Here is a 13,928-nt window from a genome sequence, read left to right as displayed (position 1 = left end):
TCTCATCTATTGGCTACCGCTTCGTTATTGTCTTTTGCTCCTTTGCGTCATCCCTCATCTCCTGCTTGATCCTGCTGATTGTGCCAGCACCGCCATAGATCATGGCAGTATATACCTGTGCCACACTCGCTCCAGCATCGAGAATCTCTCTTGCTTGGCGTCCGTTTGTGATGCCGCCCGTGGCGAATATGACCTTGCGTGGTGCGTTTGGTGCAGGTGCAGTCTTGGGTGTAGAATGGAGGGTCATGGTAGGTGCCGATTCAGAAAGGTCGTCGACGTTGGAGGAGAGGTCTGTTGGGGCCGGTTGGTCAAGGTCGAGCGTTGGCTTGGTCATTGAGGAACCGGTAGAGGTGGATGAGGCGTCAGATGGCGGTGCGACATGCTTGGGGCCTTCGTCGAGTGCTTTTCTGTACCTGCTGACCAGGGCAAGTGTGCGCTCGAAGGTTTGTGGTCCCGAGTATCCGCCTTGCTCGAGAAGCAGCTTTGCCTCTGATTCAGGAAGCAAGTAGCCCTTGGGCAGGGGGTCTGGTCGCTTCTTCGTTGTGTTACCAACGATGACGCCGTCGACACCCGAGTCCCAGACGGCCTCGCAGATGCCAGATACCTGCTCTTCTGTGTCCTCATCTGGGCTGACTTTCACCATGACAACAGGCTTTGTCTTGCGATCGATTTTCTTGACTGCTCCTACAACTCCAGAGAGTAGTCGTGTCAAGGGCTCGACGTTCTGGAGAGTGCGAAGGCCGGGCGTGTTAGGTGAGGAGACATTGACGACGAGAATATCAGCGTACTTTCCGACATGGCCCACGGCAGTCGCGTAGTCGCGCACTACAGCATCGATATCGTTTTCGGAGGTCGTCTTGTTCTTCGCAACCTGGACAGCCATGAGACGTCCCTTGAGCAGCGAACCAGGTGGAACACCGGCTTCGCCGTCGAGGACCCGGCGCTCTGCGTCGTCATCTAGTCCAAGCCCGGCGTGGTAGGCAAACTCCCTGACACGTTGTCGTAACCTCGAAGCAACCAGCTCGGCGCCTTCGGAATTGAATCCATAGCGGTTGATGAGCGCGTTCTGGCTGGGGATCCTGAAGACGCGTGGTTTTGGGTTGCCTTCTTGCGGCAGTAGTGTAACAGCGCCGACCTCTACTACTCCCGCTCCAAGTTCGAATAGCGGTGTTGGTACCTCGGCGCCCTTGTCGATGCCGGCAGATGTTCCAATCGGGTTGTTCAGTGTGTGTCCAAAGACCTCGACAGCCAGATCGCCCCGTGAATCAGCCACGCCACGTTCTCTGGGGTTCAAGCCGAAGCTATGCAGCACCTTGAGCATGTGCGTTCCAGCGTGGTGCGCCTCCTCTCCATCTGGGTATATCAGGCGTAGTGCTGGCACAACGAGCCATTCGTGGATGCTTGCGCGCGTGTCGGTGGCGTATAGGTAGCCAAACGTACCACCGAGCGCCAGAAGGGTACCGTACACGAGGTTCTTGGTGCGAGTGCCCGTCGATCGAACGTTGGTCGCGGCCTCGGTGGCTGTCGTGACACGTCTTGTGGGGTGCTGCAACGCGCGGTGAGAGGGGCGGCAGCGTGGTATCGAGGGCCGCACGCGCAAGGCACGGATGTGGGCGGCGGTGTTCATGGTAAAGAGCGTAATAGGCAGCCCATGCGACGCTCAATGGCTGCGCAATCGCCTTGTCGAGATGAAGATGCCGAGTTGGACCCGTCAAAGGAAGTTCGGAAACCACCAATGACGTGGGCTTGGCAACCACCCATATCTTCTCCTTCCAAGACCATCTCGTCACATGGCCACTTTGCTACCAATTTCTCTTGAAGCAGTCACTCGTTCCCCACAGCATCACCCTGGCCTCCTCATCTATTAGATTACCCGTAGCTCAAGAGCCGAACAAGACCCGGTGGTGTTACACCTACTCATATGGAGAAACTACGACTCTCAAGAATATTGCACCGATCGCATTTCCCAAACCGTGTGTAAAGACTAGTCAGTTCACTGCAGGCGTATAGACGTTAAACCATGATCCTACGTGCTTGCGGGGAGCCATGGTCCCACAAAACAAGCATTCATAAAGCTTGACCATCTTAGCTATTCTCCTCTGCTCTTTGACATACAGGAATCTCTCTAGAATTGACAGAATGCTTCAGCTCAAATTTCTCCATCTATGTTTTCTTATCGTCCCAGCGCTGGCTGGGATGACCAAAACTGGCTCCCTTTGTACAGTTACCCCGTCCGGTTCCAAGGATGATAGTCCTTACATGATGGACGCCTTCAAGCAATGCGGACAAAACGGTCAGATCGAAGTCACAAAAGGTGACTATACCATCGCCAAAGTAATGGACGTCTTGAACCTGAAGAACTGCGACATCTCTATTCGCGGCAAACTGACCTGGAGCGATGATATTCAATATTGGGTCAAGAATAGTGTAGGCGTGACGTATGCTCAGCGAAGTACAGCGTTCCGCCTAGGGGGCGAGAACTTCACTCTACAGGGACACGGCGAAGCGCTTTTCTTTGGCAACGGGCAGAAGTGGTATGACGCAAATCGTGATGGAAGCAATATGGCTGGTCGGCCGATCAGCTTGACACTCTGGCAAGCGAAGAATGTATGGATTGATGGAATCACTTGGAGACAGTCACAATTCTGGTACGTTTGCAACAAGATAGCAACAAGTACCATTCTGCACATGAACATATTGCTGACAGAGCAGGCACACGTTTGTCGCCTACTCGCAGAACGTCACCATGACAAACCTCGACATGAACGCCACTTCGTCTTCACAATGGGGCACTGTCAACACCGATGGCTTCGATAGCTGGAACTCACAAGACATAGTGCTCAAAAATTGGGTTGTGACATGCGGCGATGTAAGCCTTGATGCTCCTCTCCTCCGTTGTAGTTCTAATATCTCCAAAGGATTGCATATCGGTCAAAGGTAACAGCAAGAACATTTACGTCAAAAACGCAACCTGTTACGAGTCCGGTGCCATGGTCATCGGATCAATGGGAAACCCTACTAACGTTCCTGAGACGGTTGACAATGTACTTTTCGAAGACATTACTGCAATTCATAGTTCCAACGCAGCTTGGATCAAGACGTATCCCGGTCAAGGCCATGTCAAAAACGTCACCTTCCGTAATATCAAGTTTCAAGACGTTAATCAACCCATCTACGTCTCGCCTTGTATTTACAGTTACCAAAACTGCGACTCGAGTCGGTTAAAGATTAGCGACATTACGTGGGAGAACATCACAGGCACTTCAAGATACAACGTGGCTGCAGCGATTTATTGCAGTCGCGGAGTACCTTGCACGGGTCTGAAGTTTAAGAACATTGATATGTAAGTGTGCCTGTACGAACTGCATATGAGACATACACTGACGTTGTACGCCCACATCTAGCAAGCCTAAGAATGGAGGCACTGCGAAGATACTGTGTTCAAACATGAACAGCGACAGTGGATTGGCATGTACTGGTACGTGTCCAGCGGGATGGAAGCAGCAGTTGAGCGGAAACGCGTAAGAATAGATTAGCATACTCGGAGCGCTTAGCTACTACCTGCATACAAAGCATCCAACTCCTTTTCATACATTTCCAACAAAGCCTTCTTCTGCACTGTCCCTTTAGCCGTCTTTGGGAACGGTTCTTCCACGACTAGTATCATCTCTCTGCCCACGCGTGCATACACAGGCGAGTCTTTGTTTACATCTTCCACCACACTCCAGATACCACTCACCTGCACGCCATCTTCCAGCCTCATAATCAATGAAGCTACCGGCCTCCTTGTACCCACCATCACCACCTCCGCGACACCAGAGTGGCTCGCAATTCTCTGTTCCGCCGCCGTTGGAAAGAACTTTTCATTCGTGAGAAAAACCAGAAGATCATCCGCACGGCCATAGTGTTTCCATTGCTCTGGGTTTCGGGGATGTTGCGTGAACAAATCCCCGAGTCGTCGCTCTTTTGCATCTGGGAAGATTGAGAAGATGGGTTGGACATAGCCATCATGCTCTGTTCCATTATTCCGGATCATAACGGCTTCGTATAGTGTGGTGCCGTCTGTAGATGTGGAAACAGGGTCAAACCGGATATTGGAGGCTGGGTGGAAGGTGGTGTACTCCCAATATGCGGTTTGCGATAGATCAGTACCGCTTGGACGAATAGTGGGCCAGATACTAAGTTCCGTTGACGCCATGGAGTTCAAAATGGACATTTGCGCTGCCACGGATTCTCCTGCGGCTCGACTCACGCTACCGCCACCCCAACCTACTTGTCGTGTTCTCTGGCTTATCCTACGTATGGCCTCTGGACTCTTGCCCAGATACTCGAACAAGGGAGGCACTAGTGCCACACAGTCTGTCGCCACGCCTCCGTCTCGTGCGGCAATAACGTCTAGCGCCTTCAGAGCGCCTTCCACGCCCGCTTCGGGCGTCGTCCATGTTGGTGGATAGATTACCGTCCCACCGATTGTCAGGGGAAACAGGACCATTCCGATCACGCCACTAGCATGAAATGGAGGGAAAAGGAGCATTATTCGCCTGCCTCTCCCTTCTTTCCTACTGTAAAGAAGCTCTTCCTGCAGGTCATAGCCTGGGGGTGCGTCAAGGTTCATGCTTCGTCCTGCGCTGTTTGCCCACTCATGGGTCCAGAGTATGGGTTTCGGGAAGCCGGTCGTACCAGATGTATCTGAAATGTGGGGTTAGGATCTGGAAGATCAGGACGACAACGTGTATACGTACGAAGGCAGATCAATGGTTCTTTGCTATGCTCTTGAAACGTCTTGTTGTATGGATATGGTTCTGCGGCCGACTTGAGAAGCTGCTCTACACCTGGTATCTGGAGTGTCTTCATGGATCTCTTCGATAGGACTCCTTCTACGACTGGTATTGGTACCTCCGGTGTTAGCATGACTTCCGCATCCACGCTCTCTATCAGTTTCACCAGTGCTTCAGCTCCATAACGTGGCGAAGGGAAGAGCATCTTTTGTCATGGTCAGTTGAGTCCACTCCCTAGTCTTCAACGTTCAAGGGAAGCCTACCTTGTAACCTGCAATCACACTTCCTAGGCAAAGCACTGCATAACGTATATCATTCGGCCCCATGTACACCAACGTCTGTTCACCAGTCTTCTCTTCTTCGCTCAACTTCCCGACATTTTCTTCGATCCACCATGCTATTGCATGAACGGCATTGGCTACTTCGGCGAAAGCGATTTTACGATACCCGTCTTCAATCCTGTTCGGGTCGTTGGGGAATTCTACGTATGTAGCGGAAGGGTTCTGAGCCGCAAGCCTAAATAACGTATGCGGAAGGAGTTCATTGATAGGCGGCGACCAAGGAGTAAGGCGTGGTGCATTCATGATGAGTTGTTGGAGTATCAGAAGAGACAAAACCGGAGAAGGATACAGTAAAACTATATGATGGGCAGGATAGAAGGTCTTGGATACCTGGGCTCACATCATATAATCTTACCCCATCATTCCACGTCTGACACTAGTCGCAACATTGTATAACACCTGCATGTATGACCGCGTAACCGCGATGACTTTGTTGCCTAACAAGGCTTTCCTAGGATACGTGGTGAAGCTTCGGCTTCTCGACTTGGGTTAGATCTCAATCTAGTATAGCTATGGTGACCACTCGGAACATCTCCCTAGACTTCACTCCGCTCACTACAGACTACTGGGGTAGTCATACAGTAGTGTGGGGCTTTATAGGCCAATATAGTGCGTACGTAAGCAAGGCAGGACCGAATGATCGACTAGCCGATGTGGATGTCTGAGCGCTAGATGTTTCAAAAGTGTAAACTTCCAAAAGCGTCATTAGATTGACATGCCGAAAAAGTTTCCTTTGTGGGGAAGCCGCAAGAACCATGCGGGCGCTGTCTTGCGCCACAATACGAGCTTGTCTTCGAGAAAGGAGAACAGAGAAGAAAGAGATTCTGAGTAGCTGTGGGTATAGAACTACGACCATCGCTGACAAGTGTGCAAGCATAACGATAGGATATCCAACAAACGCCATCCGGTGCAGATATTATAAATCTCTTTCAGACACTTAGGTTGGGGTTAGATCTCAAGTTGAAGATAGGTGCGCCCATCGCGCATCGGGATCTACCTCACCATCCTCACTAAGATGCTGTCAGCGCACATATTCTACGCCCTGCACTCTAGATCCCTCCACTCGACATACCTACCACAATACACGCGGACCAATGAAGTCTCGCAAACCTACCAATCATAAACCCATCCCGAGTTGGCTGTCATGAACTCCTCACAAGCCTCCTTGAGTGCTATGTTTGGTCTCAGATCACCAATCGTAAGTGTCTCTCTCGTCAGCGGGTCTGTAGGACTCCGTTTGAGATGCTCAATCAGCGTAGCGCGCTCATACGATCTGCCGTTCTTGGTAACAACGGGATCATGCATAATCTCAAATGTTATGCCATCAACGAGGTAATCTGGTACTTCGCGTTTCTGCTGATGTTCCGGATCTGATATAGCAAAGGCGGTCCGTAGATCATCGCGCTTCTTCTCGAATTCCGTCTTGCGCTCTGCTTTCTCTTCCTGCCCGTCTGATCGACTAGTTTCCCCAGCCTCCATGCGTGCTTCGATGTCATCCATGTCCTTTTTGAATTGTGTCTCTAGCATCGATTCAAGGTCGGAGAGGAGATCGCCGCGCCGCCGTATCCGTTCTCGTTCGCGGATATCCCATTTAGCTTTCTTGCATTTCAGAACGAGGGCAGATATGGTGGCTGCGTTTGAGGTTTGTTGCGCCGAAGTGGTACATAGTTCGTAGGCCATGAGACTTGAGGAAAGAGCTTCGTTGGGGTGATTTATGGCGAGTTGGGCTTGTGCTGCACTGTTGTTAGCCTTGAATGTGCTGTTGCAGTGCTTGGCGCGTCTGCGCAGAGGGTGAAAGCATACCGAGATAGAAGAAGGCCTTCATGTTGTCCTTCAACAACTCGATGCTCCGTATGCAGTCATCAATCACACCTTCCCACTTCTCCAGCTTCAGCCTCGCATTCGCGCGATTCGTGAACAACAGAGGGTTCGCTGAGTTCTTCTGGATGGCCTGCGAGTACAGCGCCTCAGCTTCTTCATAGTCGCCATTCTTGAAGCACTTGTTGCCGGAGTTCTTAAGCTGCTCGGCGGCATATTCGTTGCCTGGCGGAGGCATAACGGGGTCAGTGACCAGGCGATAGAGGGGGTGAGGCTGCAGGTTAGTCAACGGAAGTGATGGCGGACTTAAGCTTCAATGATTGGTAGCGCCGCGGGGGTGGGGCGGTTTTGTTGCGCCTCGGTATGGAAGCTTCGAGACGGCGACGACGATGCTGATGTGAGCAGTCCGGAGTCTTCGGATGCCATCGCTACCTGCAGACAAGGCCCTGATCAGTTGTTGCAATATCGAAGAGCTTCCAGCACTGCATCGCCATGTGCTGTATGCGCCACGTACACTTTGGTGTAAACACGCGCACAGCCACGCCATCGTCACCTTGGTGGGACACGAGAACATCTGTCGCGTGCCGTGGTCAGTCGCGACGTGGAGGATAACTACCAGTCAAAATTATACACTACAATCCTAGACACTAAGAGTTGACATAGACTACACTACCATAGTAAACTTATCCCAATCGCCGCATTTCTCCAACACACAGGCCAAACATATCAAAGTCGCTAGTCCGTCAAGTGGGGCACCGCCGCGCTTGCTTCTGTCAAGTTCACAATGTCCACTGCGTGCGTCTTTCCTTCGCCTTCGCCTTCGCCCTTGGAGTCTCTCCTGTCTTCCCTATAGAGGTTCGGATAACTTCTCTGTCGCCGAACCGCACCACCCTCATCCGTCTCTTCACCCCTGTGCCGACTGGGCGGTGCACTTCTCTTTCGGAATCTCCTTTCATCTTCGTCGCTTTCGACGCAAGCATCATCGGCTTCTAACAATGGACTCCTAGTCCTTCCTCTGCTACCGCTTCTGTTGCGAGCCCGCCCCCGGAATGTATGATCCGGCTCGGCATCACTGCGCCTTCTAGTCTTCTTCTGAGCGGATGTCGGCGGAGAGATAGAAGACGTCGGAGACGAAGGTCGGTGGTGTTTGCGGTGATGCTCTCTGTATCGGGAGCCGCTGCGGCGATCGTGGCCACGAGATGGTGAGGATGCACGGCGTGGAGAGTGTTGTGACGACTGCCTACGTCGCTTGAGTCGGCCGCGTTCTTCTGCGTCTACATCTGGTTCGACGATGGTAGGGACATCTGTTGTCATATTCTGTAGAGGCGCGGGCTCCGTTGGCGGGTCCGACATTGTGACTGCTGACATTGGGGGAATTGAGGTTTGACAGGCTCAGCTCAGCTATAAAGGGTGAAAGGCAGCACGCCAGAAATCAGTAGGTCTAGGCATATCAGAACCGTAGAGTCTGAGGGGTGCATTAGTTCCGCCTGATGTAGACGGGCCGTTTGGATGAATGATCGCCTGGGCCTGCATGTGAGCAGTAGTTCAAGCGTCAGATGTAGGGTGTAGGGCAGGTGCGACGTCATTTGCCTAAGCGCCTCAAAGCGCTAGCCTGGTAGGGTCGCTTCAGTTTCCATCATCGTCAGTATCGCGACATCAACATCACAGTACGTACGCACAAGTCCCAAGTCTCATACATGGGATCAAACTTCATTTTTGTTGTGTTTAAAGCTATGGTACATGTTCTCTACACCAACTGGAGGAATGGCATTTCATCCACGCTGCAAACAGCTCGTCAGCTTGCTCATACTCACATTCGATGTACGAACGATCAACACTTGGTCAGATAGAACGGTCCAGCGGCAATGACTTTAGGGTACCAGATGGACAAACTATTATGACCGAAGATGTCATAGACAGCTTTTTGCTGACACCACAGTCTCTTCGGCCCTCTCTAGACAGTCTACTCGTTCTAGATAGAGCCAAGTTTTCCTCATTCATCTTGGCTTACAACAGACACCTGACGACTTCGGGAGCTGCGGAACCGTGGCTTACACAACACAAGGGCAGCGGCGAAACTATTTTCATTCTTGGGCTACACAGGGCTACCGCTGCATTGCTCGTCTATGTACGATGCGCAGCGACACAATCGGATATCTTGATAATCAAACCTTCAAGGCATGTAACATGCTACTTTTCGACTTCATCTGGCTGTAAACCACGCCGTGTTCGCATATACACGCACACTTCAAGGTCATCCTACACATGATTTGTTAGGACCAACATGCAAATATGCAGATTTGGGTACACTCAACCCTCTATGTTCGCATAAACACTTAGTGCAGCACAAAACACTTGAATGACACCGAAGATGCAGTATAATAAAGGCTAGTATTGCCACGTAAAAGACCCCTCGCTATGTGGGATATAACCCCTTTTGGTAGTAAAAGTAAAAAATCACACCTTGGGTGGAAAGGTAAAAATGTCACACCCATAAACACCTGTCTAGCGCCTGACGCTTCTAAAAAGTTCCAGTAACAATCTCACCAACTACGCATCATGCTGTTGTTGCAATCCATGATGTTCCTTTTCCTCACTCTCGCTCTCCCTCGGAACAGCAAAGCTCTTCCTGATAGCCATATCCGCCTTGGTCTTGGTCATCAACGCATCACGGATATCCTGCTTACTCCTTCCGGCCCAGGACGTGTAGTTCTTTTGGCTGAGGGGCCAGATGGGCATGTTACCGTCGCGACGCATGAACTCACGGGCGGTAGGAGCGGGCTGGGCGGTGATGGTGTCAATGTCCATCTCGAGCTCTTCACAGTAGGCCTCGAGGGGTAGATCGTTGACGTCGTGTCCGAAGGGGTTTTCAATTTCGCGGCCAATGGCTGAGAGACCGATGCTAGATGGATTGTTAGATTCGTGTATGAGTGGGGGATGTATATTTCGACAAAAACTTACATAATGTAGGCAGCGAAGATACAACCTGGGATAGTGATCCAGCGGAGGTCATCCCAAAGTTGGAAAGGCAACATCATAACGTAAACCCATGTGATTTGCGAGATGGCGATAGAGTAGGCGATAGGTAGAGGAGTTTGCAGGACACGGTCCATACCAGTAAGGGCCTCGTTCAGCTGTACAACACCGGTGATAGCTTGGTTCTGGTAGAGACCGACTTTGAGCGTTTCATTGTCGATGATGCTGTGGACGTAGCAGGAAAGGTGGTTCAGAATCTCAAGAGACAAGTTACCAAGAGGCTTCTTGGAACGCTTAATCCTCTTGCGGGGGTTGGACTCGGCGAATGTAACACCAAGGTATTCGCCAACGGCCTTGATCTTCTTCTTGTCGCCCGGCTTGGGAATTTCGAGGTCAGCAGCGCGGGCAAAAGTATCCAGGTATTCGATGCGGTCGCGAAGATCAGGGTAGTCGATACCAGGCTCGAAGCGGAGCCTGTGCTTTACAGAGCAGGCAAAGGCGTTAAGCAGGTTGAGCGCAGAGAGCTTGTTGAGCAGGTCCTCCTTTCCAAGTTCGCCTTCGCGCTCAGCAGTGTGGTACCAGATTGTTCGTGCCATATTCTGACTGACGAAGATCAACTGACTCCAGTATTTTCGGCCCTCGGTGTATCGCTCATACGCAGTGCTTGTTCGGAAGGAAATAGCAAGACCGACGACGAAACCGAGCACGGTCAGAAGGAGTGTGCTGACTTTAAGCTCAAAAATGAACTGCGAGACGCATGTAATCAAGGTAGACCACAGAGTCACTACTGTGAGTGGTATTATCATCTTGGGAAAGACGGAACCGTGCATTCGCATAAAGTACGGCCATTTGCTGTGCTTGGACAAGTCGCGAGGACCAACCTATTGCTTACTGTTAGCAAGCTGTGAGTCTGCAGCAATTGTGAAGAACCCACAAAGTAGTCCTCAGCATCCAAGCTACCATTAGTCTGCCTTCGTGAGGGGACTTGGTATGTAACAGTACGGTGTCGCCATGACCGCGGTGATATTGGTCCGTCAAACTCCTCGTTTGGCTTGGCTGAACCGCTTGTCGAAGGTGGTATTTCGATGTTATCTGGCCGAAGCGTCTTCGTAGTCGAAGCGTTGGACGCAGCCATGGTGTCGGTGAGTCTCAGGTTTAGAGTAAGCAACCGTCCAGCAGTTGAGAGTAATGCTTTTGAAAGGACAGTATATGGTCAATGCTAGCGAGTGTGTAGAGATGATGGAGTATTTTGTAGAGACTGGGAATAAGAAATAAAGAGAGGGAAGGAATGACAGAAGCAAGAGTATGTAAGTAATGAATCAAGCGAGCAAATCGTCCCGTCAGGAGTAAGGATCTCCAACTCAATGTTTAAATATAAAACACGCGTATCTGCACCTCGCACAAAAAATCCTCGCAAACCCATGGCGCCCACGGGGATTCGCTCCCGCACCTTTGGCAGCGCCATCATGGTCTAACATGCGATCCGCGACACACGTTGGCATGCAGGGGCCGTCTTGCACATTGTGCCCCTGAGCCAGACAGACGCGGTCTGGCCAATCGAGTGTGGGGTGCAGTGGAGTCTCTTCGTAAAGTCGAGCATGGCGACGAATGACGGTAGGGGCGCAGCCTGAAGCAGCAAGGGGCGTGACGCGGAGGCCCTGTTTCACGAAACGTATTCCGCCGTGCCAAGCGCGCCACTGAAAGTGTTGGATGCGATGTAGTCAGCGCTGGCACGCCTCATAGCTTGACTTGTTATCCGCCACTATGATCGGACCGCTATCGATAGCGATCTTTGGAACACTATAGCTGGTGTGAAGACGGCTGCATAACAGGACGTGCTGGTGCGGACAATTCGTGTTCGATCGACAAGACTTTGTGTCAGGATAAATGTTCTCGTCGATGCTGGGGTGGAAGGTCCAGACTAGGGCGTGCCGAACCGAGGCTAAGATTACCCCTGACAATGTCGACGAATGGGAACGCTCGCGAACGATTCAACGTGAAAAAGCCTCGTCAGCAATTTCAAGAGCATCGGGAAACTACTCAGGCGGGCAATTTGGAGATTGGCATGCAAGAGGGCCGCGGCAAGCTAGCTACGACGCCGCATCCGCAGCGACGCGGAACAGGAAGGCTAGCTTGACTCTATGGGACCTCGTCTCGATGAACCCGCAGCATTAAACATGTCAAGCACGACGTGTGCATTACACAAAGCTACAGAACGGTTTTGCTTCGTGCGCGTTCTTCTAGACACATCGAAAACGCACAGAGCCTTTACCCAGTCGCTTCATCTCCGGACGCTCGATCACTGTTCCCACACCGCTACGAATCTCTCCGATCAGAGAAGGAAAGCCCTTAGCTATTCTAGCGGCGCCTGCCTGCCTACCTCCTCTCGATTCTCCTCATCTCGGCTCTTCCTCTTTCGAGCTCGACAGCCAACTCTCTCGTCTTGAAAGTCTTTCCATCTACACAGACGCGGACTCTGTTGATCTTCTCTAGTAGCATTCGATAGTACCGTGCCTGATAATCAACCGTGTTGAAGTCGTTCGCAGTCCAGATCTTTTGCCAGATGTTGACTAACTCGTGGCTGATAATGACAATAGGGCTCTCTGGTTTGAAGTATATATCGTGATCCATATCGTTGCTACCATCTGGACTGGAAGTCTGGGAAGTATTGCCCAATAGGCATGCAGGCAGCAAATTCAAGACGACTTCGTCAATAAATGCTACCTTTCGACTCCTATGAATGGGGTCCGGGCCTTGCTCGAATATATGCTTGAGGACTGCGCATATCTCCCATGCAGTTTGATCATGAGGAGGGAGTCCGCCTGTCTTGGCTGGTGTAAAGAGGCGAATGTCTATCCGTAGCTGCTCAATACTCGTTGTGTAGGCTGGTGTCTTCGCGACGTTGCCGACAACGTGGTGATACGTTCCACCACCAAGAAACAGAGACGCCCAGCTTGATAGGAACCCACTAAGCCACACGTGCCTATCCTCATCTCCGTTTCTGGGCGACTTGTTCTTTTTTGTCCTGACGAGCGGCAGGGAAAGCCAAGTGAAGTAATGTGTTCCATCAATTTCCACACAGTCCATGCATGCAGCAAGCCCCCATTTCCGGTTCGCTCTTGCAATGATTTGCATCAGTTCCTCATTAATTTGACGGTTGCATGCCAGGAAGCTAGCACAGGTGGGCGGTGTGCCCTGTGATGCGATTAAACAGCCATTCTCCCACGGCCCTTCGGGTTCCCGTACGCGGCACCAGCCAGTTGCTGATTGTGTGTTCTTCAGACTTGGAGAAGGTCGACAGGATAAAAGCAGCTCTGTATATATCGCATCGCGCAATTCGCGGGGAAGATCTAGGAACCGTACCATTTTCGATTAAATGTTTACTCTGCTATCACAGTCATGCAAGGATTACAATGCAGCTGTCAATGTAGAGACGTCAAATCCACATCATCTCCACTGTATTGGAGCCTCGCTTGTCGCCCTCAGTACAAGACGTGATCCGAATCCGAAGTCTGGGGTAATACAGGGATGGATGGCGCCTTTCTTCTCTTCTGCGGTGGCGAGTCTGATGGCGTGCCTGAGGCTTGTTTCAGACGTGCAGGTACACCTTGTAATACCGCGGGACACTAAGTTTGGGATGAGTTTTGGGGGACGGCAGATAGCCGTGGTTTAGGAGCTGCAGAACTAGAGGTGACTCTGAACTTCTGAGTAAATTGAAATACGATGCAAATCAGCCAACTTGTGAGGTAGCTGAGATGCGTTGTGCTATAAGTCGGAAGGTACGGGGTTCCGGGACTTCCTACAAGCACGTGGCGTCATGCTTGGCACGAATCTGGAAATTCATCGGACTACCGTCGGAGTGTGAGGCATGATCTCAGCAATATGCATATGTTCGAGTCAGAAGACTTTTTCATCCTGAAGCACATGATTGAATTTGCCATGGTTTTGACAATACACGAAATACTAGGAGTACCAGAGGTTGGATGAAAGCTAATAAGTTGATGTTTTCATTGAA

The 13,928-nt window shown here is 51.2% G+C and overlaps 9 protein-coding genes across 9 annotated transcripts; 2 read left to right on the top strand and 7 right to left on the bottom strand.

Moving 5' to 3' along the window:
* Positions 1–13: 13 nt before the first annotated feature.
* Positions 14–1,627, bottom strand: CC77DRAFT_982905 (FMN-linked oxidoreductase; the record flags this gene model as incomplete). The annotated part of the gene is made up of 1 exon (XM_018536128.1): positions 14–1,627. The coding sequence occupies one exon, from the start codon at positions 1,625–1,627 to the stop codon at positions 14–16; it is 1,614 nt and encodes a 537-aa protein (XP_018389332.1).
* A 152-nt stretch (positions 1,628–1,779) lies between these two features.
* Positions 1,780–3,574, top strand: CC77DRAFT_1017536 (pectin lyase-like protein). Its single transcript, XM_018524421.1, has 4 exons — positions 1,780–2,648; positions 2,713–2,869; positions 2,919–3,343; positions 3,405–3,574. Exons 1-4 carry the CDS (start codon positions 2,140–2,142, stop codon positions 3,523–3,525), a joined length of 1,212 nt encoding a protein of 403 aa, XP_018389331.1. The 5' UTR covers positions 1,780–2,139; the 3' UTR covers positions 3,526–3,574.
* On the bottom strand, positions 3,538–5,764 carry CC77DRAFT_635783 (acetyl-CoA synthetase-like protein). Its single transcript, XM_018532556.1, has 3 exons — positions 5,042–5,764; positions 4,743–4,983; positions 3,538–4,689 (listed from the first exon to the last, which is right to left on the bottom strand). Exons 1-3 carry the CDS (start codon positions 5,360–5,362, stop codon positions 3,551–3,553), a joined length of 1,701 nt encoding a protein of 566 aa, XP_018389330.1. The 5' UTR covers positions 5,363–5,764; the 3' UTR covers positions 3,538–3,550.
* Positions 5,528–6,126, bottom strand: CC77DRAFT_635650 (hypothetical protein). The gene has a single exon (XM_018532555.1). The coding sequence runs from the start codon at positions 6,021–6,023 to the stop codon at positions 5,694–5,696; it is 330 nt and encodes a 109-aa protein (XP_018389329.1). The 5' UTR covers positions 6,024–6,126; the 3' UTR covers positions 5,528–5,693.
* Positions 6,075–7,175, bottom strand: CC77DRAFT_1006118 (U-box domain-containing protein; the record flags this gene model as incomplete). The annotated part of the gene is made up of 3 exons (XM_018523392.1): positions 6,075–6,129; positions 6,234–6,852; positions 6,923–7,175. 3 exons carry the CDS (start codon positions 7,173–7,175, stop codon positions 6,075–6,077), a joined length of 927 nt encoding a protein of 308 aa, XP_018389328.1.
* Positions 7,176–7,534: 359 nt separating this feature from the next.
* Positions 7,535–8,624, bottom strand: CC77DRAFT_1017533 (hypothetical protein). The gene has a single exon (XM_018524420.1). It carries the CDS (start codon positions 8,288–8,290, stop codon positions 7,673–7,675), a length of 618 nt encoding a protein of 205 aa, XP_018389327.1. The 5' UTR covers positions 8,291–8,624; the 3' UTR covers positions 7,535–7,672.
* On the top strand, positions 8,492–9,293 carry CC77DRAFT_636430 (hypothetical protein). The gene is made up of 2 exons (XM_018532557.1): positions 8,492–8,758; positions 8,877–9,293. Exons 1-2 carry the CDS (start codon positions 8,678–8,680, stop codon positions 9,204–9,206), a joined length of 411 nt encoding a protein of 136 aa, XP_018389326.1. The 5' UTR covers positions 8,492–8,677; the 3' UTR covers positions 9,207–9,293.
* A 1-nt stretch (position 9,294) lies between these two features.
* On the bottom strand, positions 9,295–11,424 carry CC77DRAFT_635632 (UPF0187-domain-containing protein). The gene is made up of 3 exons (XM_018532553.1): positions 10,848–11,424; positions 9,899–10,794; positions 9,295–9,839 (listed from the first exon to the last, which is right to left on the bottom strand). Exons 1-3 carry the CDS (start codon positions 11,046–11,048, stop codon positions 9,488–9,490), a joined length of 1,449 nt encoding a protein of 482 aa, XP_018389325.1. The 5' UTR covers positions 11,049–11,424; the 3' UTR covers positions 9,295–9,487.
* A 764-nt stretch (positions 11,425–12,188) lies between these two features.
* Positions 12,189–13,720, bottom strand: CC77DRAFT_635630 (hypothetical protein). Its single transcript, XM_018532552.1, has one exon. The coding sequence runs from the start codon at positions 13,277–13,279 to the stop codon at positions 12,290–12,292; it is 990 nt and encodes a 329-aa protein (XP_018389324.1). The 5' UTR covers positions 13,280–13,720; the 3' UTR covers positions 12,189–12,289.
* Positions 13,721–13,928: the final 208 nt, after the last annotated feature.

This window comes from Alternaria alternata (assembly GCF_001642055.1).
Source record: "Alternaria alternata strain SRC1lrK2f unplaced genomic scaffold CC77scaffold_4, whole genome shotgun sequence".
In the NCBI taxonomy this organism is placed as follows: domain Eukaryota; kingdom Fungi; phylum Ascomycota; class Dothideomycetes; order Pleosporales; family Pleosporaceae; genus Alternaria; species Alternaria alternata.
This window is presented reverse-complemented; position numbering and strand designations above follow the sequence as displayed.